General features: G+C 44.7%; 1 protein-coding gene across 3 annotated transcripts; it reads right to left on the bottom strand.

Annotated features, from left to right (window-relative positions):
• Nucleotides 1–1,716: 1,716 nt before the first annotated feature.
• LOC140387378 (WD repeat-containing protein 76-like) lies at nucleotides 1,717–22,454 on the bottom strand. 3 transcript variants are annotated; one of them, XM_072470382.1, is made up of 13 exons: nucleotides 22,044–22,453; nucleotides 19,213–19,311; nucleotides 17,235–17,299; nucleotides 15,898–16,024; nucleotides 14,842–14,931; nucleotides 13,930–13,973; nucleotides 13,673–13,826; nucleotides 12,191–12,343; nucleotides 9,338–9,456; nucleotides 6,641–6,739; nucleotides 5,384–5,536; nucleotides 4,560–4,613; nucleotides 1,717–4,023 (listed from the first exon to the last, which is right to left on the bottom strand). In XM_072470382.1, exons 1-13 carry the CDS (start codon nucleotides 22,311–22,313, stop codon nucleotides 3,750–3,752), a joined length of 1,701 nt encoding a protein of 566 aa, XP_072326483.1. In that variant the 5' UTR covers nucleotides 22,314–22,453; the 3' UTR covers nucleotides 1,717–3,749. The 3 variants fall into 3 exon arrangements, with proteins under 3 accessions (XP_072326483.1, XP_072326486.1, XP_072326484.1); XM_072470385.1 differs by lacking the exon at nucleotides 22,044–22,453 and adding an exon at nucleotides 21,310–21,619; XM_072470383.1 differs by lacking the exon at nucleotides 6,641–6,739 and having other exon boundaries at nucleotides 22,044–22,454.
• Nucleotides 22,455–24,272: the final 1,818 nt, after the last annotated feature.

Raw genomic sequence — 24,272 nt, 5'->3', positions numbered from 1 at the left:
GGCAGAACACCATCCCTGGCCGATCCACCAGTTTCCAGTTTGCCAATCGAACTGACTTCCCCCAAAACCGGTTCCCTAGATTCACTCGGTGCCGCAGGTTTCTCCTCTCCACAATACAAAACCGAGGAGCACACTGTTCGGGCAAGCACTCTTCTGCTTAAAGCCACATTCTAATCATGGGTCCATGGACCAAAAATAATAATGAAACAGAAAGGAAATAAACAGGAAGTCGTTGGGTCCAAAGAGAAAATGCTGGAAAATCTCAGCAGGTCTGGCAGCATCTGTAGGGAGAGAAAAGAGCTAACGTTTCGAGTCCAGATGACCCTTTGAGCTTTGACAAAGGGTCACCTGGACTCAAAACGTTAGCTCTTTTCTCTTTCTACAGATGCTGCCAGACGTGCTGAGGTTTTCCAGCATTTTCACTTTGGTTTCAGATTCCAGCATCCGCAGTAATTTGCTTTTAAGGAGTCTTGGGTGTTCTTTAGAGCATGTTAATTTTCTAGCACTTTAATCTTTGCAGAGAATTAAATAATCATTCAAAAAAGTAAAGTGAAATTATGAAATTTAACCTGGTGTTTGTACTTTTTGATTGAACAGCTGTTAATTGGAGAGCCAGCACACTCCGTGCACCTTATCTAAACTATACATCAACAGCCTTGTTTGGAGGAATGCTTCCACAAGCTTTACTTTGTGTTGCCACAACGTATAGTTACATGCCCATCGATATTTTATTTCCCACTCAAAAGCTGGAACCGGATCAATTGTTGATGTTGCCGACCCTTCACTGAACTGCTGCACACCAACACACCAGTTTAAGTGTTTGTGTTCAAATCCCTGTTGCGCTGTACTGGCACAGCAAAGACATGACTGCAAGGTAACTTGCTGATACATACTGTGGGAAGAGAGGTTACTCACATTGATAATGAACTTGCTTTTTCATTTATATCCATTCTTGGGATGTAGGTGTCGCTGGCTAGCTCAGCGTCTATTGCCACCGCTAATTGTACTGAAGATGGTGGTGGTGGGGGGGGGGGGGGGGGGAGCTGCCCAGTTGGTGTAGGCACACCCGCTGTGATTTTTCTGTAGCACTTTGATGAGTGGCTTGTTGGGACCATTTCAGAAAGTTCAGTCAACCACATTGCTGTGGGCCTGGAGTCAAATGTAGACCAGACCAACCAGGTAAGGGCAGCAGATTTCCGTCCCTAAAAGGACATTGGTGAACTAGACGGGTTTTACAATAACAGGGGAGCTTTATGGTCATTTATTAAGAACGAACAGATTTATTTTCTCCAGATTTATTAATTAATTGAATTGAAGTTTCCACCCGTGACGGCCACTAAGTCCTGTAACGTTATCACTCAGCTGCTGCCCTCATTCGCCCACTCTGCTCATTCTCAGAATGCGCACGTCGCTAGCAATTATTGCCCAGTGGCTAGTTGCTCTGAAACGCTTTCTAGGTCACTTCAGAGAGCCAAGAGATGACCACGTCGATGTGGGCCTGGAGTCACACACGGGGTCCAGAGCAGGTAGGCACACTGGGTTTATTCCCTAAAAGGGACATCACAAACCAGGTGGGTTTCATCAACAACCTGGCAGCTTCTGGTAATGTTCACAAATACCAGTTTGAGGATTTTGTAATCTGGAATGTCAATTCAACAATATAACAACTACATTACTGTGAAGGTTACCTTACAAAACAGACACAAAACTGCAGGATTTTAGAAAAGGAATGTTTATTTGTGCCATATTTTTAAAATTGTTTTAATATTCCTGCTATTCTTCCAATAACAAAATACGAAAATGCTCATTTGTCTGTGTTAAGAATGCTTGAAATCGTTGCCCTAAATACGAAACATCGCTCCTAAATTCAGGAAAGGCTTTGGAGTTTGCATCACCTCCATAGGGTTTTTACAAGACTTCTAAATATCTTTACAAATATAAATTAGGCGTAACATTCTGATCAGTGGGCTCTGCGCTGAGAAATACCTGTACTCTTAAGTTTCCAGATCCTTAGAAACCTCACTCCAAACACACATGCGCGCACACACACGCGTGCACACCTACTCCTAGTTCTTATGTTCATACGCGCGTGCGCACACACAAGAATGCAACATGCTGGATAAAAGCAGCAGGTCTGGCAGCATCTGTGGAAACATAAGCAGATTACGTGGAGTCCGTATGACTCTTCTAGAGCTGGAGGGGTAGAAATGTGATGGGTTTTATAGTTGGATTGGGGAAGCAGAATAAAAGGTCAGAGGTAGGTAGGAGTTAAGGAGAGACGGACAAAAATGTCATGGATAAAGGGAGTGTTAATGACAGCATTAGAGACTAAAGGTGCTGAGTGGCATAAAGATAAAATAGCACAATGTGTTAAATCTTACCTTTGTGACGCTATCAGCACCTTCTTCAGTCTCTAATGCCATTGTTAACACTCCCTTTGTCGTGTCCATGACATCTTTGTCAATCTCTCCCTAGTCCCACCCATCTCTGACCTATTCTGCCTCACCTTCGCCATCCCCCCCCCCTGACTATTTCAACCATCACATTTCTCTTTCTTTAGCTCTGATGAAGTGTCATAAGATTCTCTGGGCACAGATGCTGCCAGAGCTGCTGGATTTATCCAACATTTCAGTCTTTATTTAAGTATGCAGCACAGATTAGACGGATAGAGGGGGAGTGGTGCCACATCAATGGGAAATAGAGAATTCCAATGATAACAGGCAATATTGAAAACTCATTGAGTAACTACAGAATCTTTACTGAAAACACAACAGACAAAGACTCAAGTTCCTGTTATTTTTGAGTGGAACTCTTTGACTTTGCAACTGAGATATAATGGAAAATACCAGCATGTTGTGGGGAGATAGTCAACACTACCACACATCTTTCAGTGGTTCTATTTTCTGAGGTGATTTGGGGAAGGAAAGAATTTTTTTCTCAAAACACTTTCACAAAAATGGCTTTAGGATTTTCTTAATTGACAATCCCACAGCAAGAAAACCCTTCACCTCATTTACAGGGTTTGCTGAACAGGTAAACCTTATTTCCACATGCGGAGGTGGATCAGTCGAATGTGAACTCCAGCATGTGGAGGAAGCCTTGCCGTGCCCATACACCAATTCTAACCTTTCGATTAAATGCTTCATGGGCGTCCGGCCTCACCCCACTCGGTTTGGAACTCACGGAAAGCAACGAGAACAGAAAGTAAAAAATGTTCTGAACCATCCCCAAACAACTCTGTTCAATCGGAGTGGTCAACATGATCGGTCTCCAGCAGACTCGGGAGTAATGGAAACTGCAGCCTGTTCTGTCTGACCTACGTTTTCAATCTAATGTTCCATAATTACTGGGAACGCTCTTCGATCACAGCCTGATTGTTTTCTAATTTGATTATTGCCACTTTCTTCTCACAATGAAAAGTTTCTCTGCTCCGGTAAAGTAGGCCAAGATCATTCCCACCCATTCCATGGTGATTTTCAAGAGGAGACAGATTAAAAATACCTTCTTATTCCACCTGCCTACTTCCATTCTCCCAGACATCGATTCTAGTGCAATTTCTAGTCTGGACATGTCATTTCATTACTGAAGCTGTTCATCTATCAATTATAATTTGCAAATGAACAGGGCCAAAAGACCAAACCCCAAAGGATCTTTCTCCTGAAACATGTGGAGCGCAGCCTGACAAAATGCTCCCTTTACCCTTAACGATGACCGTGAGCTTTGGCCCTCAGATTCAGCAGGAAATCCAACTAATACCACCTTAACGAGTTGTCCATAAAGACATGAAGGCGCCCACTGGAATTTCCACCAACCAAGACATTCTGCGTTGTGTGCATCACATTAATGGAGCACACAGACCCCAGCCATTCCGCGTCGCTGAATTCATGCACTCTGGCGCCTGTGTCGTGGAACACTTCGATCTGTCTCGGCCGGACCATACTACCCACAACGAAACAGTCTTCCCTTTTAGGGTCCCACACAGCTTGGAATTTAGTCAGCCAGCGTCCAGTGTGATTGTTATGGCTGTTTTAAAACAACAAGAAAAGGTTAAAAATCCATTTACAGAGTATTACGAAATATTTACAGCAACTGCTCCATGCTGGTGTTAATGCTGCACACAATCAGACTCTCAGCCTAACACATCTTTCTATTTATTTCTACCTTTTGTGTTTATTCAGCTTCTCCTTAAATAGATCCGTGCTATTAGCAGATAGAATCAAAACACAATGATATAAATAGTTCGATAATGATTCCTTCACCTCTAGAACAAAGGTTTTCTGTTATGTTCCACGTTCCACAGACGGAATCATACGCTTCTGTCTATTTTGGAAGTTGCACACTTGACTCACCAAGTTCCTGCACTTCCCTCCACACTCCAATCAACAAAACCACTCCGAGAAGGAGACAGCTCCCGTGCTTGCTGTCTAGACTCACGCAGCTTTGGAACGGGACCCCAGTATTAACTGGGGTGGGGTGGGTGCAAAGGAGCTTATTTCAACTTCAACATCTCGGACAAGGAAACGTCCTAAGTCAATCTTATTTCAAAAATGTTCACTTACATTATTGACGCCACAACGGGAATCTTGGGAATTATGGCACTTGTGTCGAATATCCTGTAACAAATTATTTAAAGATGGTCAAAAAGATTCAACCTAATCAGAACTCTACTGTGTTAAATATCGAAACTAATAAAACCCAAAGGGTATTTTCTTTCCAGAAATCATTCAGCTTTCCTATTTTAAGCAAACAAATCAATGCCCTCTTTAAAATGGAGGGTTCCTGGTAAATTAATTGTATCAGTGCAGCAGAGTAGGTGCGATTCTACTCGATTGAGATGGTTGGAGTCAGAAGGGTAGACGTGGAGCATAAACACCAGAATGGAGCAGTCATGCTGAATCACCTAATTTCCATGTCATTCTATCCTCACTCTTTCTGCAAAAAGATCCATTCACAGGTCAGTCAGCCCATCAGATTCATAATCCATCTTCCAAAGAGCCAACGGTTCACTCGTTATTTGTGTTTCAGTGTTCTGGCAAACAACGATTGCCTGTCGGACAAGGTATGACTGCAGCATCTAACTATACAACCTCCAGTTCTGGTCTCTCAAAATGGCAACGCTACAAGTCTACAGCACCCTCTCGGAGTCAGCTATGGAGAGTGGCAGCTAATGGAATTGTATTTGGTGGAGGCAATGCTATCAAGGCAGACTAAAAAATGTAGGGAATCTCCCAACGCCATCTAACACCACAACTGATACGAGAGGACCAATAAGAGAAATCACATCAAATTTTAAAAAAACTTTAGCCTTGAGTTCTCTTAATTGTACAATTTAACTCTAGAATAACTATTCAGAGATGCTCCCTCTGCAGTTTGTTGCCATTACCTGATTCTATTATCCATGCAGACAGTCACCACTCGATTGCCAGTAATTGGTGAAAAGAAAGCAGAGTTTACTTTCTTTGTGTGTCCATTCATGTGAGCTGGAGCCCTTTTGTGCGATGCTTTTAGATTCCGAACATCGTAGATAGTTGCACACCTTGCAAAGACCAAAGAAATGAGGTCAGTTTCATCCGCTCAATCTGCAGTTCATCAATGAATGGCATTGCAGTAGAAATTCCTGACCAGTGACCATTGGATCAGGAATAGGCTATTCATTGAACCAGGAGATGGCTATTTGACCCCTTAAGGATGTTCCAACACTCAATGAGACCATGGCTGATCTTTAAGCTGAGTCTATTTACCCGCCTTGCCCCATAACCTTCATACCTTTTGGATATTAAGGAACTGTCAATGATAGATTTAAAATTAGCTGATCTAACATCAATTGCCATCTGCGGAAGGGAGATCCAAACTTTAACCACCCTTCGGTGTGTAGAAGTGTTTCCCAATTTCACTCCTGAAAACAGCAGCTCCATTGAGTTAAACCATGGCTGATTTGTTTAACTCCATCTGTCAGTCCTTGCACCCCGCCTAACTAAAATACTTTAATGTCACTTTTGAATCTTCCAACGGACCCCCAGCCTAACCGGTTATTTGTAGGAGTTCCACGTGCCTGCTTTGGGTGAGAATGGTATTTAAACTTTTTATGTCAAACTGAATGTCAAGATATGGCTAGAACATACAACAGAGAGAAACAGTATCTACATAGAAACATGAAAAATTGGAACAGGGATAGGCCATTTGACCCTTTGAGCCTGCTCCACCATTCAATATGATCATGACTGACCCTCCATCTCAACACTACTCTCCCTGTACACCTTGATGCCTTTAGAATAGAGATATCTAACTATTTCCTTTGTCGTTCATCAATGAATGGCATTGGAGTAGAAATTCCCGACCAGTGACCAGTGGATCAGGAATAGGCAATTCATTGAACCAGGAGTTGGCCATTTAACCCCTTAAGCCTTGGCCTCCACGGTCCCATGATGGCGAATTCTACAGGTTCACCACCCTCGGAGTGAAGAGGTTTCTCCTCATCTCAGTCCTAAATATCTGAGACTGTGAATCCCTTGTTCTAGACACCCTCCCACCAGCCAGAAGAAAGAGTTTACAGTATTGCAGAGGTTAAGGTACAGTTATAGTATAATGACGTGCAGAGAAAACAGCAATGCCAGTAACAACTTTCTCTAAATGTGTTTACCGGTCTTCAGCAGTGACAAAATAGTGCCGATGTACTGGATGAACACTAACTGTCCGCAAATGGCTTATGCCCAGATCAGCACCCAGTTCTCCTGAAGTGCTGTGGAAAGAAACAAAGATGCCTTTCGATTCGGTAATGTGCACATAATTATCTTTCAGCACAAGAGAAAGCAGCATTAACAGTGCCTGCACGAGTCAAAATTGTTCGTCTGGAGTTAACTATACATCAGTAGCATCTCAGAGTAATGAAAAAAAAATTAACATCAGGAAAGCCGATGAATCTTTCGGAAATAGCTTTGACTGCTTTCTCCATCCTCTGCTATAATTTCATGTGTCCACAATAGGCTTTAAAGTTTTCAAAATTACATATTATGCAATAATATGATTATTTTGAGTCTACCTTTATTCAGACTTCAGCTTCACCAACATTCTGGGCTTGGGTCAAGCAGCTAATGTAGCATTCATGGAGATTTCAGCATGTGCAGTGTACACTTTAAGGAGTACATCTGTATGTACATGACCCCTCCACAGTGAAATCAATTGCAAGAGAACCCCTTACCCCACACCGGGATGCAACACATGGAAAGAATTCCCACTCAACAAAGGTGTATTTATTTAGCACCTTTCATACCCAAAGTGCTTCACTGTTTATCAATTGAACATTTAGTCAATTTGTACACGGCAAAGACTCACAATGAGATAAATGACCAGGTTTGTTTTGGTGGTCGGTCGAGGGCCAAATGTTATCCAGGACACTGAATCCACCAGCCCTTCTTCTTTAAATAGTGCTGTTTGCCAGTGTTAACCTGTGCTGTCTGTAACTGTGCTGCCACAGGCTCGCTACACAACTCCAAGAACATGATCGATCACTAGGATTTGACCAGCTCAAGGAGAAGGCAAACCACCAAATTCTCAACGCCACTAGCAATGGGAAATCCAGGGGCCTTTCTAGCATCGGTCACATCCCAAACATGAAAGAAATAAAACTTGGAAGAGTCATTACAAAGAACAAAGAAAAATTACAGCACAGGAACAGGCCCTTCGGCCATCCAAGCCTGCGACAATCCAGATCTTCTATCTAAAACTGTCGCCTATTTTCTAAGGATCTGAATCCCTCTGCTCCCTGCCCATTCATGTATCTGTCTAGATGCATCTTAAATGACGCTATCGTGCCCGCCTCTACCATCTCCGTCGGCAATGCGTTCCAGGCACCCACCACCCTCTGCGTAAAGAGCTTTCTACGCATATCTCCCTTAAACTTTTCCCCTCACCTTGAACTCGTGACCCCGAGTAATTGAGTCCCCCACTCTGGTGGAAAAGCTTCTTGCTATCCACCCTGTCTATACCCCTCATGATTTTGTAGACCTCAATGAGGTCCCCCCTCAACCTCCATCTTTCTAATGAAAATAATCCTAATCTACTCAACCTTTCTTCATTACCTTCCTTGTTAACCAAAGGTGACCCTTCTACAGAACTGGAAAGTTCTGTTTCTCTCTCCAGCGATGCTGCCAGACCCGCTGAGTTTTCCCAGCATTTTCTGTTTTTATTTCAGATTCCCAGCATCTGCCGAATTTAGCTTTTGTTTGAATGGTTGGGCCTGACTGCTACACCGACCCCAAGCCAGGAAACAATACACTATTACTTTTCTTGATAATAGAATTATTCACAGAATGCAGTAGAGTTTGTTTGCTTCCTGCCTCCCAACCCAGCAGCTTACAAGATAATGAATGGCTTAGATAGGGTGGATGTAGGGAAGTTGTTTCCATTAGCAGGGGAGACTAGGACCCGGGGGCACAGCCTTAGAATAAATGTCACTTTAGAACAGAGATGAGGAGAAATTTCTTCAGCCATAGAGTGGTGGGTCTGTGGAATTCATTGCCACAGAGGGCGGTGGAGGCCGGGACGTTGAGTGTCTTTAAGACAGAAGTTGATAAATTCTTGATTTCTCGAGGAATTAAGGGCTATGGAGAGAGAGCGGGTAAATGGAGTTGAAATCAGCCATGATTGAATGGCGGAGTGGACTCGATGGGCCGAATGGCCTTACTTCCGCTCCTATGTCTTATGGTCTTATCTTTACACATTTTTGAGCTGCAAAACTGATGGGCAAATTAACAAAACAAATTAAGTAAAGGGAACTTATTACATCAAATTAAAATGTCATTTTGGGAACCTCCAGCCCCCACAGTGCCCACCAGTTGCAGAAGAGGCGCTCTTTACCACTCTATTGCATTATGCCGGTCAAATAAAGTGGACTAATAGGTTGCATGAACAAGTTAACAACTTAAGGGGGCTCTGCAACAAAAAGACAAAATCTCGAAGGAAACTTAGCAAATCAAAATGTTTTGGGGGTGGAGGAAGCATTCTACCCACTATGCCCACAAGTCACAGAAGACATTCTTTTTATGCTCTTTTTAATAAAACAAAAATTACTAAATTAAATAGAAATTAGGTGGAGTGACAGTCCCTGGTGGGGCACTGTAACTACGAGCAAAACTTCAAAATAACTTAACTAACTAAACCAAAACATAATTTCTGGAGAGTTCTGCTTTATAAGTGCTCCAAGTACTTAATTAAACAATGCCTCGTCACCTATATATCTTAACACCATTAACACCAACTAACAGCACTAATTTAACAAAGGGTTCAAATTGTTCACCAAAGGATTTATAAATTGCAAGCAATCCTTTACTAACAGTACCTTGGGGTCCGCCTGTCTACTACAGTGACATCTCCATCCCAATGACTGACAATCAATGTGGAACCATCCTCAGCCAAGAAGTCAAAAGAAGAGGTATTCCAAGAGTCGGATGTATACACCTAGGGACAGATTAAATAAAATGAACATTTATAGAAAAGTAACAGCACAGGAGGCCATTCGGCCCATCTTGACCATACCAGCCCTCGGGCACCCAGGTGCCCTTTCCAATCACACTTTCCTGAACCCAGTTCATAGTCCTGCATTGTTGAAGGTACTAGAAAGGCAAACCACCACGTGGGTTTCGCCCCCACAACCCAACGTTGTGCAGGGTAGGTGGATTGGCCACGCTAAGTTGCCCCTTAATTGGAAAAAATTAATTGGGTACTCTAAACTTATAAAAAACAGAAAGGCAAACCATCAAACACCAAGTTAGAAAGATGCACACGTTTCCTCAAATGTCATTTTAACTCAAAGTCCCTTTAACAATCGAGGCAAAACAAAATTCAGAGATATTTGAGCGAGAAGGTAAAAGCAAATTGGAATTCACTGGAATTTCTTATTCTGTTCTAACCAAAGGAAGGATGACACAAGATTGCTCCCTGTGGAGACAGCAGAAACAGAATAATATAGTTTATAACAGGAGAAAGGAGGGGCTGGTGTGTAATGCTGGTTTCATATTGGATGTATATTCTGCTATTAATTTTAAGATCACTCAATTGGAATTAACAAATGATCACAGAAAGGTTACAGCTCAGGAGGTGCCATTGTGTTTGTGCTGGTCCTATGAGGTTTATCTAGAGTCTCTTCCCTGTAACCATGCACATTTTTTCACTTCAGACAATGATCCAATTCCCTTTTGTAGGCCTCAGTTGACCCTGCTTCCACCACACTATCAGGCAGTGCATTCCAGATCCTACTCACTCACTGCATGAAAAAGAATTTCCTTAGGTTGCAGTTGCTTCTTTTACCAATACCTGAAACTGTTCGTCCCGTGGTTCGCAAATCTTCCACAAATGGGAAGTTTCTTTCCAACTGCACTGTCCAGACCCCTCATGATTTTGAACACCTCCATCAAATCTCCTCTCAGCCTTCTCCAAGGAGAACATTCCAAATTCCTCAATCGACAAGTTCCTCAGCCCCAGAACCATTCTCAAGAATATTTCCTGAACCCTCTCTAATGCCTTTACATCCTTCCAGAACTGGACACAAGGGGCGTCATTCTCCGACCCCCCGCCGGGTCGGAGAATGGCCGTTGGCCGCCGTGAATCCCGCCCCCGCCGAAGTCTCCAGTACCGGAGATTGGGCGGGGGCGGGAATCGGGCCGCGCCGGTTGGCGGGACCCCCCGCTCAATTCTCCGGCCCGGATGGGCCGAAGTCCCGCCCAGAAATTGCCTGTCCCGCCGGCGTAAATCAAAGCTGGTATTTACCGGCGGGACCAGGCGGCGTGGGCGGGCTCCGGGGTCCTGGAGGGCGTGGGGCGACCTGACCCCGTGGGGTGCCCCCACGGTGGCCTGGCCCGCGATCGGGGCCCACCGATCCACGGGCGGGCCTGTGCCGTGGGGGCACTCTTTCCCTTCCGCCTCCGCCACGGCCTCCACCATGGCGGAGGCGGAAGAGACTCTCCCCACTGCGCATGCGCGGGAAACTGTCAGCGGCCGCTGACGCTCCCGCGCATGCGCCGCATTTCCGCGCCAGCTAGCGGGGCAACAAACGCCATTTCCGCCAGCTGACGGGGCAACAAACGCCATTTCTGCCAGCTGGCGGGACGGAAATCCCTCCGGCGTCGGCCTAGCCCCTCAATGTTGGGGCTCGGCCCCCAAAGATGCGGAGCATTTCGCACCTTTGGGCCGGCGCGATTCCCGTCTGATTGGCGACGTTTTTGGCGCCAGTCGGCGGACATCGCACCGTTGGGGGAGAATTTCGCCCAATATTCCAGTTGTTTTATGCAGGTTTAACATGACTTTTGTACCCCTCTTGAAAAGCACAGCATGCCGTATGCTTTTAAGCACAAAAAATATTAAACTAACAAGAGTACACATTATTCTGATAGCACAGGTGATTTAAACTCCTGTGGGACATTCCCCTTGTGCCCCCCCCCCCCCCCCCCCCCCCCCGTAACCCCAATGTGTCTTCTAAAATCTATAAAAGATGTTGTGAATGAATGAAGAAATAATTGTATGGGAGTTCTCCCTTCAGTAATCATTTTAACTCCTCATTTTTCAGTCTATTTTCCAGGATTCCTCCTTGAAAATCATGCTTCTTGCCAACAATGCTATAAACTCTCAGAGCCTGAGTGCCAAACAGCAAGAAAGCCCATTTCATTGGAAGCAAAACTCCAGCCAAAGTAATATTTGGATTCCCAGTGTGACTATAACGGAAGAATTTCTATTTCGCGCTGTGATATTCTTCCTTCTGATCTGAAGGTGCCCAGAAGAGCAATGGTTTAAACCAACCTCACAGAGAAGCAGCACAGCATATTTCTTGTAACAATCCAATACATAATAATCTTTAGTAGTGTCACAAGTAGGCTTACATTAACACTGCAATGAAGTTACTGTGAAAATCCCCTAATCGCCACATTCCGGCACCTGTTCGGGAACACAGAGGGAGAATTCAGAATGTCCAATTCACCGAATAGCACATCTGTTGGGACTTGTGGGAGAAAACCGTAGCACCAGGAGGAAACCCACGCAGTCACGGAGAGAACGTGCAGACTCCGCACAGACAGTGACCCAAGCCGGGAATCGAACCCAGGTCCCTGGCGTTGTGAAGCAACAGTAATAACCATTGTGCTACCATGCCGTTCCAGCCTTCCTATTAATATAAAGTGAGACCATTCAAAGAGCTTATTACCTCATCAAAGACAGCAGCAGCTACATTTCCACAGCGAATGGTGCCATCGTTGCTTAGTGACAGTAGCTCAGCCGAGTTAGAAGGTGAAAAATGCAAACAGTTAACACTGCCAAGGTGAGGTTTGAACTGATGGATGGCATCAGCCTGGGAACTCTGCAAATAAAACACACACACACACACACACACACACATCCAATCAGAGTTAGATCACATAGAAAGAAATACTTTTCCAGAGTACCTTTCACAACTTCAGTGAGACAACAGTGCTCCCCTTTGAGCCACAGCTGACACATCACTGAACTGAAAATTCAAACACTCCCAGTATGGAGTAAACCTGGCATGAGGTACCCACTCCCTACCCATCAGTACCCCTCCCACCAACCCCGGAATCATTCTACGGGTTGGCTGTAACAATAAGGGCCATTTCTAGAGAATTATAATTACTTATACAGCAGTAAACACACATGGATTAGAAAAAAAATCATAGAATTTACAGTGAAGGACACCATTTGGCCCATCTCTGCACTGGCATTTGGAAAGAGCACTCCACTTCAAAGCCATGCCTCCACCCTATCCCCGTCACCCAGTAACCCCACCTAACCTTTTGGACATTAAGGGGCAATTTAGCATGGCCAATCCACCTAACCCGCACATCTTTGGACTGTGGGAGGAAACCAGAGCACCCGGAGCAAACCCACGCAGATACGAGGAGAAACTCCAGACATACAGTCTACTGATGAATGTAGTAATAATTAAACAGTAAACTTCCTCTTCATTGTTCTTTATGCAACTCACTATGTAGTCCCTACATTTCAACCAGTTACCAACCAGGAAATTCTACAGAAAGAGAAGTATCTTTTACAGACAGAAGTCATCTCAGGTGAATGTAAGAGCAGCACGGTAGCACAAGTGGATAGCACTGTGGCTTCACAGCGCCAGGGTCCCAGGTTTGATTCCCCGCTAGGTCACTGTCTGTGCGGAGTCTGCACGTTCTCCCCATGTCTGCGTGGGTTTCCTCCGGGTGCTCCGGTTTCCTCCCACAGTCCAAAGACGTGCAGGGTAGGTGGATTGGCCGTGATAAATTGCCCTTAGTGACCAAAAAAGGTAAGGAGGGGTTATTGGGTTACAGGGATAGGGTGGAAGTGAGGGCTTAAGTGGGTCGGTGCAGACTCGATGGGCCTAATGGCCTCCTTCTGCGCTGAATGTTCTATGTTCTAAGAGAGCCCCTGGTTTTATTCAGAGTTGGGGAGTTCTCCCCAGTGTTCCTGGATAATTTCTATTCGCAAACAGAATAGGTGCTATTTGTGGGAGCTCGCGGAGCAGAAAATGGTCTCCCCTGTTTCCTACAACAGTGACTATGCTTTAAAAAGTATTTAACTGGCTGTAAAGCACTTTGGGATATCCCGAGATCACAAAGAGCACGATAGAAATCAAAGTCTCACTTGTTTATATCCCAAATGTTAAAACAAAGTGTTCACTGACCAGATCCCAAAGTCCGACATATCCGTAAGTACTCCCTGCAGCTACCAGGAACCTGTGCTGAGATGGATGAAAAGCCAGCGAGCAGACTCTGTTTGTTGTCACTTTTGCAACAAAGCTTTTTTGGATGGTCATCTTGTTCAAACTAGACTTGTACCTAGTCAGAGGAATAATGGTGAAGGAACGGGTTTATTGAAAATAAACATTAAAACTGAAAACTGTCTCTCATTTAAAATCAATCTTAGCCTGAAGAAACTTACTTTTTCAATTCAAGTGGCTGCTTTTCTTTAATGCGCACCGTATCCTGGAATGAGAGTGGAGCAAATGTTAAATTAGTGACTATGCCAAAGTCTTTTGTTTCGTGATTCAGTTTAAGCTGTCGCCGTTTTTGGCTTCATTTTGACTGAAACACCAAAATTAAATTTTTAATGTTAATCATATTTTCAGTTGGAGATTGGGGTCAGGAAAAAAAAGCAAAAATATAAACGAAGGCTAAGATTGTTATTTAAAGATGCACACAGAACATATAGTTCTTTGACTAGTAAGATAGTTTATTAACAAAATGAATAGGTGGAAAGATAACTAACAGACTATGATACAAACGGTAACGAATAAATGAATTCAGTGAATTCTCCTGGAGCTACTTCTAATGCGACTGTCCTCTAGTACAACTTACTACCAACTGCCCAATGTCTGGAGTCACATGCTGGATCTCTATTGCCATCTGCTGGTCGGAGGTCATATGGATAACTATATACATTAACAGATAACTACATACATTACTGTGCACATGCATATCACCACAAAGATAATTAAAAGTCTTGGCTAATTATAAAATCACCCCAAAAAAACATTGGGTAAAAGCTGCTGATTATAGCAAAGTGGCACATATCTCTATGTATTTCATATAATTAAAATGACCTAAATTTACATGGCAGTTTAACATAACTTTGTAAAGTATTTACCCAGCTGAATACTATACAAACTAGGTATCTCTTAAAAGGGAGCACATCGTTATCTTTTAGAATATTCATTCTTGCTCAAGTCCTACTCAGTCTGTCCGCAAACGGGAGCCTGGAACTATTTAAACAGCCGGGCAACATTCAACAGACAAGTTATTAGTTAACCCTGCCAGTACACTAATGTCTCAGTTCAATTATAAATTGGAATACCTGGCTAATCTTCAGCCACGTGTTCATCAGATTCTCGGTTACTTTGCTAACCTCTTCTTCATTTCCAATCATTTTCAGAGGGCCAGAAATCTGTGGAATATAATATAATCTATAAAGAATTACACAGAATATACAGCACACAAACAGGCCATTTGGCCCAACCAGTCCATGCTAGCATTTGTGCGCCACTTGATCATTCTCCCATCTTTCCTCTTCTCACTCTTATCAACATAACTGTCTATTCCCTTCCACCTCGTATGCTTATCCGGCTTCCCATTAAATGTATTGATAACATTCGACTCAACTGCAGTTTTTCTCCAAAACAATTTTCTTTCCTCTGACGGTTCCTAAATGATCTGATAACACAAGCGGCTGTTCACTTGTCAGGTTTGCCAGTCGGGTTAACAGAAGAATTTTCCTTCCCCAGTGAAACCAGGCCCCAGTTGAAGTAAAATCAGTTCAGATCCAGAGTGCAGTGGCCAGCACAAAATACATTCACGCCCATAAGGCTCAAAGGGTGTCAGAAATGGAAGTATCACACTGTAGGCCATGGCATTGTACCATATGAGGGTCAGTTAGCTCAGTTGATTCATGATGCAGAGCGATGCCAGCACTGTGGGTTCAATTCCTGTACCGGCTGAGGTTATTCATGAAGACCCCGCCTTCTCAACCCTGCCCCTCGCCTGAGGTGTGGTGATCCTCGGGTTAAATCACCACCAGTCAGCTGTCAAAAGGGGAGAGCAGCTGATGGTCCTCTGGGGCTGTGGCAATATTTACATTCACATTGTACCAGGTACGGTTCAGTGGTGGGACATATCACTACCCTGTATCTACCTATGTGGTGTTGAAATATCCTGTAGCACCAACCCCGCCCTCATCAAAATCAGGCGAGCACAAAGGAAATGTTCAGCGGTCAACTTGCTACAAATCCTGGATTTACAGAAGAACAGTGACCACGTTGCACAATTTCATTGTTGAGCCAATACTCATTGCCTGTCTTTGAACAATGCAATTGCTATACAATGTGAATGCTGATACATTCTTAGTGAAACGCACCCTCTCTTCTGATTCCACTGGTGTTTCTATGGGTATTTCTGGGAGTGGAGTGCCTGCTGGGTCCAGTCTCAGTAGGCGCATTGACCGTCGAACCATAGGTTGCTCTCCAGAGCTTTTAAACTTCTCCCTAAAGTACAAAAATGGGTCAAACTTGTAATTAAACTGCATATGATAGGGCAATAAAAATAAAACTAAAATACTGTAAACACCAGCAGAACTGTTAACTTGTGAATTTTCTGCCACTTACACATTTGTCAGATTTATTTTATAGCCCCTTGAACTGGCTTAAGAATTAATTTCCCTTCTTGTTTAACGTAATGTTCAATTTAATCAATTTCTGAATTCTAATACTGATATATTAGCTCTAATGCACCTCCTAATCACATCATACTACAATAACTCCTTTAACAAGCAACTTTTTGGTCCACTGAGTCCTGAGATTTACCATGAATCCTACAATCGTGAACCATACTTCCTACCCGTATGAATTACGGAAGCTCCTTCATTGGTTTATCCACATTAATGTCACTCTATAACTCTGAGTTGATGTTGTTAAAGGATATGGGATAGAACGGGAAAGTGAAGTTGAGTTAGATCAGCCATGACCTTTCTTAATCGCAGAGCATACTCCCGGGGCTATGTGATTAGTCAGGGTAGATTCAGAAATAATGTTCCAGATAGTGGGGGAGTCCAGAACTAGGGGGTCATAGTTTGAGGATAAGGGGTAAACCTTTTAGGACTGAGGAGAAATTTCTTCACCCAGAGAGCGGTGAATCTGTGGAATTCACTACCACAGAAATTAGTTGAGGCCAAAATGTTTAATTTCAAGAAGGAATCAGATATAGCTCTTGGGGCTAAAGGGATCAAGAGATATGGGGGGGGAAGGCAGGATCTGGGTATTAAACTTAATGATCAACCATGATCATAATGAATGGCAGAGCAGGTTAGAAGGGCCGAACGGCCTCCTCCTGATTCTATTTTCTATGTTTCTACTTTTCACTTATGTTGATACATTTTATGATTTATTTTTTTAAAAACGCATCTTATTCAAACTTGTATCAAAGTAGGTTACAGCAAATAAATACCCCGGGAAACAACATTCTTCCCAACAATCAACTATACAGTTTGTACAGATTTTTCTCCTTTTTCACCCCCCCCCCCCCCCCACAAAACTCATTCTCAACTGAGTCATATGCACCCTGTGCATCACCTTAAACTGAATCAGCCGCATCCTTGCACAACATTTTATGATGTTATTACTACACAGATAATCAGGTGCTGTCCAATTCAAAAATACTTTGTGCTTAACTTTCAGATCTGTTTTAATCGCAGTATACCTTCTGGGTGCAATCACTCTCTTTACTGGCCCCCTTTTACCGATTTCCCGGAGTTTTTTAGCAGTCTGTAAAATAAAACAGCAAATTTGTTTGTGGATCAGCAGTTAGCATTAGCAAAGACAAGCTACAAATCTGTACAAACTACGGGAAGAATTGTAACCTCCTGTCTGAGTTTAGTCCAGACGAAGCTGGAGTGACATATTTAGCAGTGATCCTATTCTTTCACTTTATCCTGTGGTGCCTGCACAAAGAGGCCAGTCAGCCCATTGTGTCTGGACCGGTCAAAACAAGAGAAAAAAGAAACTAGCCGCTCATTTTAACCCCGCGATCCTGCACCTGGGCCATGGCCTTTGCAGGTTACAGCCCTTCAAATGCAGATCAGCTACCTTTTTAAATGAGATGAGCGTTTTGGCCTCAACCAGCAACTTATGGCAGTGAATTCTAGTCATCCAACACCCTCTGGGTGAAAAAGTTTATCCTCATATCCCTCACCTTAAATCTTTGCCCCTTGATAATTACCCCCCCCCCAGCCAGGGGAAACAAGTCTTTCCAGTCTATCCGGCCTAGGCCCCTTATCATTTTGTACCCCTCAAGGCCTCCTCTGTTATAAGGAAAACAGCTCCAGCCTTTCCAGGGCGGCACGGTAGCACAGTGGTTAGCTTGGGCTAATGTCCTGACTTCGGTCACTGTCTGTGTAGGGTTTGCACTTTCTCCCCGTGTCTGTGTGGGTTTCCTCCGGGTGCTCCGGTTTCCTCCCACGGTCCAAAGATGTGCAGGTTAGGTGGATTGGCCGTGTTAAATTGGCCCCTCATGTCCAAAAAGGTTAGGTGGGGTTACAGGGAAAGGGTGGAGGTATGGGCTTAAGTAGGGTGATCTTGTGGGCAGCACGGTGGCGCAGTGTGTAGCACTGCTGCCTCACGGCACCGAGGTCCCAGGTTCGATCCCGGTTCGGGATCACTGTCTGTGTGGAGTTTGCACATTCTCCCTGTGTTTGCGTTGGTTTCGCCCCCACAAACCAAAGATGTGCAGGATAGGTGGATTGACCACGCTAAATTGCCCATTAATTGGAAAAGATGAATTGGGTATTCTAATTTTATTTTTAAAAAAGTAGGGTGATCTTTCCAAGGGCAGGTGAAGACTCGATGGGCCGAATGGCCTCCTTCTGCACTGTAAATTCTATGATTCTATCCAATCTCTCCTCATACCTGCAATTTCCGCTTTGCACTCAATGTTGGAGCAGGTTTGAGGAGACAAATGCCCTCCTCCTGTTCTGGTTGCATTCCCTTCTACCAATTACTATTGAATCTGCCTCCACCACCCTTTCAGACAGTGTATTCTTGATCATAACAGCTCACTGCGTAAAGAGAAATGCTTCCTCATGTCACCTCTAATTATTTTGCCAAATACCTTAAAATCTGTGTCCTCTTTGATTTCTGACCCATCTGCCACTGGAAACAATTTCCCTTCATTCATTCTATCAAAATCCTTTAAGGTTATGAATGCCGCAGTTAAATCTCCCCTTCCTTTCTCCTATCCAAGAACGGCCTACAGGTTTCTACATTTCCAGTTCTAGAAAGTCATTGGCCGCCTAAGAATCGGATGGAAAACATTTCAAACATCTGCAATGCCAGCTGCTCCGCCTCTCAAAAAGTAATAAATATTGTGTGTTCAACTTACTTAAATCACAACCAGGAATAACTCAGGTCTGTGTTAGGCGGCATCATGTTGTGAATGCCTGAAATGATCACTTATCAACTTTATGGCCTAACACCAAATTACAGGTTCGGAATACGAAAACCTAACCGTTGAAATGAAATCCAAACTGAAAATACTGATCTTTAGATCGAGGAGATGATACCACAAAGTTCCTGACCTATAGGCTGGATGTTAAATGATCCCATTAAGCAGCCTGACTATAGACAAGAAACGTCAGTCATGACTTGGTCTGCAGAACCAACACAATCCTGGTGCTTCTTACCTCCAGCATGTTTAAAGATGCAAAGAACTGGGCATTTTCCTGAATGTTTTTCAGCCGCTTCTTCTCATACACTGACAGCTCCTCAGATTGCTGATGAAACTAAAACAAAATAAATTAAAATGAGAGGGTCAGAGTTCCTCCAGTGAAGAGATTCTCGCAACACTCAGTGTCATGATGCTCTTGGTCGAGACGTTTTTGGCAGCAGCTTTTGGTGCAGCTGTGGGAGAGGGGAAACCGAGTTACTGGAAAGTTTGATTCTGTTGGTTATAAAAGCAGTCGCGCCAAAATGAACGACGAGACAAGCTCCAGAAACACCAGGTAGAATGCCGGTGGAGAATGAATCTTCAGTATCCCAACGTGGAATTGTGTAGGTTGTATGATTCACTATTTATATTTTAATGATGAAACCAAAATTAGTCAGAAAAGTTTAGAAACTCTGTTGTGTGTTTTAAGAATGAGACTCAGGAACACTCTAAAAACTAAGGTAACTTTATTGGGGTGTGTTCTCTCTCATACCTGCTGCTTCAGTTTGCCTCTCTACATCACATGACAGCACTTCCCTGCACATTACTACAGAAAGGCTCTAAGGTAAGTCAAATGAGACAATTTTACTCTAATTAGCCCAAGGCTGAGGGGGGGAACCGGTTAACGTGAACAAAATTATGAGGGAGAGGAAGAAATATTTTCCCTTAGAAGGGTCAATAAGCAGGGGGCATAGATTTAGAGGAAATTTGAGCAAAAACATTTTCATCCAGAGGGTGATGGGCAGCACAATGGTTAGCACTGTTGCTTCACAGTGCCAGGGTCCTAGGTTCGATTCCCGACTTGGGTCACTGTCTGTGCTGAGTTTGTACGTTCCCCCCGTGTCTGCGTGGGCTTCCTCCGGGTGCTCCGGTTTCCTCCCACAAGTTGCGAAAGACGTGCTTGTTAGGTGAATTGGGCATTCTGAATTCTCCCTCCATGTACCCGAACAGGCGCCATAGTGTGGTGACTAGGGGATTTTCACAGTAACTTTACTGAAATGTTAATGTAAGCCTACTTGTAACACTAACAAAGATGATTATCTGGAACTAGCTGCCTGAAAGGATGGTAGAGGCAAGAACCTTCACAACATTTGAGAAGGATTTAGATGAGCACTTGGCTGTGGACCAAGTGCTAGAAATTGGGATTAAAATAGATTGGTGCTTGATGGCCAGTGCAGACATGGTGGGCTGAAGGGCCACTCTTTCTGCTGTAAAACTGGACTACGCAATGGCCCTTTGGCAAAGCAACAGAATGAGCAGAGTGATTGACTCTAAAACAAAGGAACACTTCAACTGGAGTGGGGGCTTTCAGAGGTGCTGGCGGGATGTGGGGGAGATTACTGGCCCAAGCTCTCCATATTCCATGGTGACAGAGGCCTCAGTGAAGCCCCTCACCCACCCCACACACAGTCCGGACTGAGCGTGTTGAGGACATCATGCACACAAGTAGGTGAGCAGCGCACATAAACAAACACCAAAGATGCGTGAGCAGGGGCAAGAGGACTGATGTCCCAGGGTCAGGCGATCCAGAAAGTGGAGGAGGCGGTGGGGGACCCCGAGGGGAAGCTGGCCTCGTTAGTAGCCGAGGTGGGGGTGATCCGGGATGCGCAGGTTAGGTGGATTGGCCACGCTAAATTGCCCCTTAATTGAAAAAAAAATAATAATTGGGTACTCTAAATTTATACAAGGAGTGCAATTTTTTTCTGCTTGTTCTTGACGGAATGCAAACGGGGGGGCGGGGGGGGGGGGGGCACAGAATCAAGGGGGCAGGAGGTTTGGATGCCTTGGACGGGGGGCTGCCATGATACCTGGGTGGGCTATTTAAGGGAAGTTTGGCATCTTTGAATTTGTCTATATATGTGTTTCTGGAACAGACCTCTTCATTCACCCGAGGAAGGAGCAGCGCTCCGAAAGCTAGTGACATCGAAACAAACCTGTTGGACTTTAACCTGGTGTTGTAAGACTTCGTACTGTATTTAAGGGAATGCATGAGCCCTCTTGCAGTACAGCTGTGACATTCTCCTTAACCAGTAGTGTAACTCCCCCAACCCTTTGACATCCCCCTCTATCTCACCTGAAACATTTGTATCCTGGAACGTTAGGCCTCCAATTCTGTCCTTCCCTTAACCAAATCTCTGTACTGGCAACAACATCATAGTCCAAAGTACTAATCCAAGCTCAAAGTTCATCTGCCTCACCTGTTACACTTCTTGCATTGAAAGAAATGCACTTCAATCCACCATACCCTCTTTGAGGAGAGTGGACGAGGGATTGGTGCAAGGTTTGGGGACCCCAATTGGGTTTCAGGGAGGTGATGGAGAGTATGGGGGCAATGCAAGCAGGGAAGGCCCCAGATGGGTTTTATAAAACATTTGAGGGGGGCCGGAGGCTGTTGCTGGCTAGGGCATACATACAATGAGGCAGGCGGGCGGGAACTGCCCCCTACACCATCGCAGGCATCCATCTCCGATACTGAAAAAAGGCAAGGATCCAGAGCAGTGTGGATCGCACCGTCCGATGGCGCTATCGAATGTCGATGCTATGTTGTTGCTGGAGGTGTCGGCTTCGCGAATTGAGGAATGTGTCCCGGGGGTGATAGGTGAGGACCAAACAGGGATTGTGAAAGGGAAAGAGCTGTCGGCAAATGTGAGGAGGCTGCTCAATGTGATTATGATGCCTCCCGAGAAGTGGTGATAGATGCGGAGAAGTCTTTTGACCGACCAAAGTGGGGGTATCTGTGGGGGGTTGCTGGTTTGGGCAGGGGTTTGTGAACCGGGTCCGGTTGCTGTGGGGATTCTATGGATTTACCGCCAGAGGAAAGTCGCCTTCCTCGTCGCCGCTGGAAGCAGAGTCACTTTGGTTTGAGGAGCGGCTGCCCGCCTCTATCGGGGTTGTTGGCACAGAAGGGATGCCCCCGGGCTGCTCGCTCCCGGGCCCTGTCATTCTCTTCAGCCGGCGGGTAGGAGGCTCCCAGCCCGGGGTCTCTCCGCCGCTCGGCCGCTTGCGGCTCCGGCCCGCTCGCTGCTGCTGCTGCCGCCTCCCCGAGCCTCCCGCAGGCAGGCTCCGCACCGGCTCCATCCGCACCTTCCCGGCCGCAACCCTACAGGCGGCAGCTTCCCGCTCAAACTGAGCCTCCGCCCGGGGCAGAGATCCAGAAACCGGCGGTCCGGGAGATCAGCACCGCTTTCCCGCGCTCCGCTAACCGCCGCCCTGATTGGTCACTTCCCCAACCGCCGCCCTGATTGGTCACTTCCCCAACCGCCGCCCTGATTGGTCACTTCCCCAACCGCCGCCCTGATTGGTCACTTCCCCAACCGCCGCCCTGATTGGTCACTTCCCCAACCGCCGCCCTGATTGGTCACTTCCCCAACCGCCGCCCTGATTGGTCACTTCCCCAACCGCCGCCCTGATTGGTCACTTCCCCAACCGCCGCACGGATTGGTCACTTCCCCAACCGCCGCACGGATTGGTCACTTCCCCAACCGCCGCACGGATTGGTCACTTCCCCAACCGCCATCCTGACCGCCGCACGGCCTGCTGGGATAGCTGGAAACTCCGCCCACTGGGAGGTCTCATTAACATACTCGATGTTCATTAACATCTCATTACCGCACTCTCTACTCATTAACGTCAATAACATATCCTATTGTCATTAACATACTCTATACTCTATACTCATTAACATCTCATTAACATCATCTATACTCATTAACATCTCATTAACACACTATACTCATTAATATCCTCTGTACCTTTAACATCTCATTAACATACTCTATACTTATTAATGTCCTCTATACTCATTAATATCTTAATGTCCTCTATACTCATTAATATCTCATTAACTTACACCATACTCATTAACATTATACTCTAATGTCTCTAACAGCCTATATACTCATTAACATTTCATTAGCATACTATATGTACATTAGCATATCATTCACATCTCATTAACATACTATACCCTCGGTAACATCTGATTAACGTCCTCAATATCCATTAACATCTCTGACACCTCATTAATATAGTTTATATGTATTAACATCTCATTAACATCCTCTGTACACATTAATGTCTCATTAATGTCCTCTGTGCATTAACATATCAACATATATACGTATTAACATCTCATTAACATCATCTATACTCATTAGAATCTCATTAACATACTCTATATTCATTTGAATCTCATTAACATCCTCTATATCAATAACATCTTACTTCCAAATTGCCCTTGGTGTTGGGTGGAGGTGTTGAGTTTGGGTACGGTGCTCTTTCCAAGAGCTGGTACAGACTCGGGGGGCCGAATGGCCTCCTTCTGCACTGTAAATTCAATGATAATCTATGATTAATCTAGGACAAAGGTTCGGCACAACATCGTGGGCCGAAGGGCCTGTTCTGTGCTGTATTTTCTATGTTCTATGTTAACATCCTCCATACTCATTAACAGCCTCTGTATTCATTAACATCTTCTATACACCTCAGGCCCACACACAACATATCCACTGCATTCATGCAAAGGTTCATGGAAAGTGTGTCCTAGACCTTTAGGAAGTTAAACTCACTCCAAAAACCATCCCAAAGTATTGTGACCTGGAATACTCTGATAAACAGGAGGGAAGCAGATTGGAGAGTACCCCTCGGGTTGCTGCTGCTGCTGACTGTTGTCTACCATTCTGCAAGGAAGTCTAAGAACGGTTGCCACTGCCTGAAAAACCCTTGCACAGTCCCCTTAAGGCAAATTTCACACTATCCAATTTAATAAACCCCGCCATATCGTTACATAGAACATAGAAAATACAGCACAGAACAGGCCCTTCGGCCCACAATGTTGTGCCGAACCTTTGTCCTAGATTAATCATAGGTTATCATTGAATTTACAGTGCAGAAGGAGGCCATTCGGCCCTTTGAGTCTGCACCGGCTCTTGGAAAGAGCACCCTACCCAAACTCAACACCTCCACCCAACACCAAGTGCAATTTTGGACACTAAGGGCAATTTATCATGGCCAATCCACCTAACCTGCACATCTTTG

This window comes from Scyliorhinus torazame, chromosome 12 (genome assembly GCF_047496885.1).
Source record: "Scyliorhinus torazame isolate Kashiwa2021f chromosome 12, sScyTor2.1, whole genome shotgun sequence".
Lineage (NCBI taxonomy): Eukaryota > Metazoa > Chordata > Chondrichthyes > Carcharhiniformes > Scyliorhinidae > Scyliorhinus > Scyliorhinus torazame.
This window is presented reverse-complemented; position numbering and strand designations above follow the sequence as displayed.

Bases quoted from the DNA above. Each gene is read 5' to 3' on its own strand.
- LOC140387378 (XM_072470382.1), bottom strand. From the start codon at position 22,313: ATGGAGCCGGTGCGGAGCCTGCCTGCGGGAGGCTCGGGGAGGCGGCAG. The intron at 14,932-15,897 runs GTGCGTTTCACT...TATATTCCACAG, and splicing joins CAGTGGAATCAGAAGAGAGG to ATTTCTGGCCCTCTGAAAAT. The intron at 12,344-13,672 runs GTCAGTGAACAC...TTTTATTTGCAG, and splicing joins ATGTCGGACTTTGGGATCTG to AGTTCCCAGGCTGATGCCAT.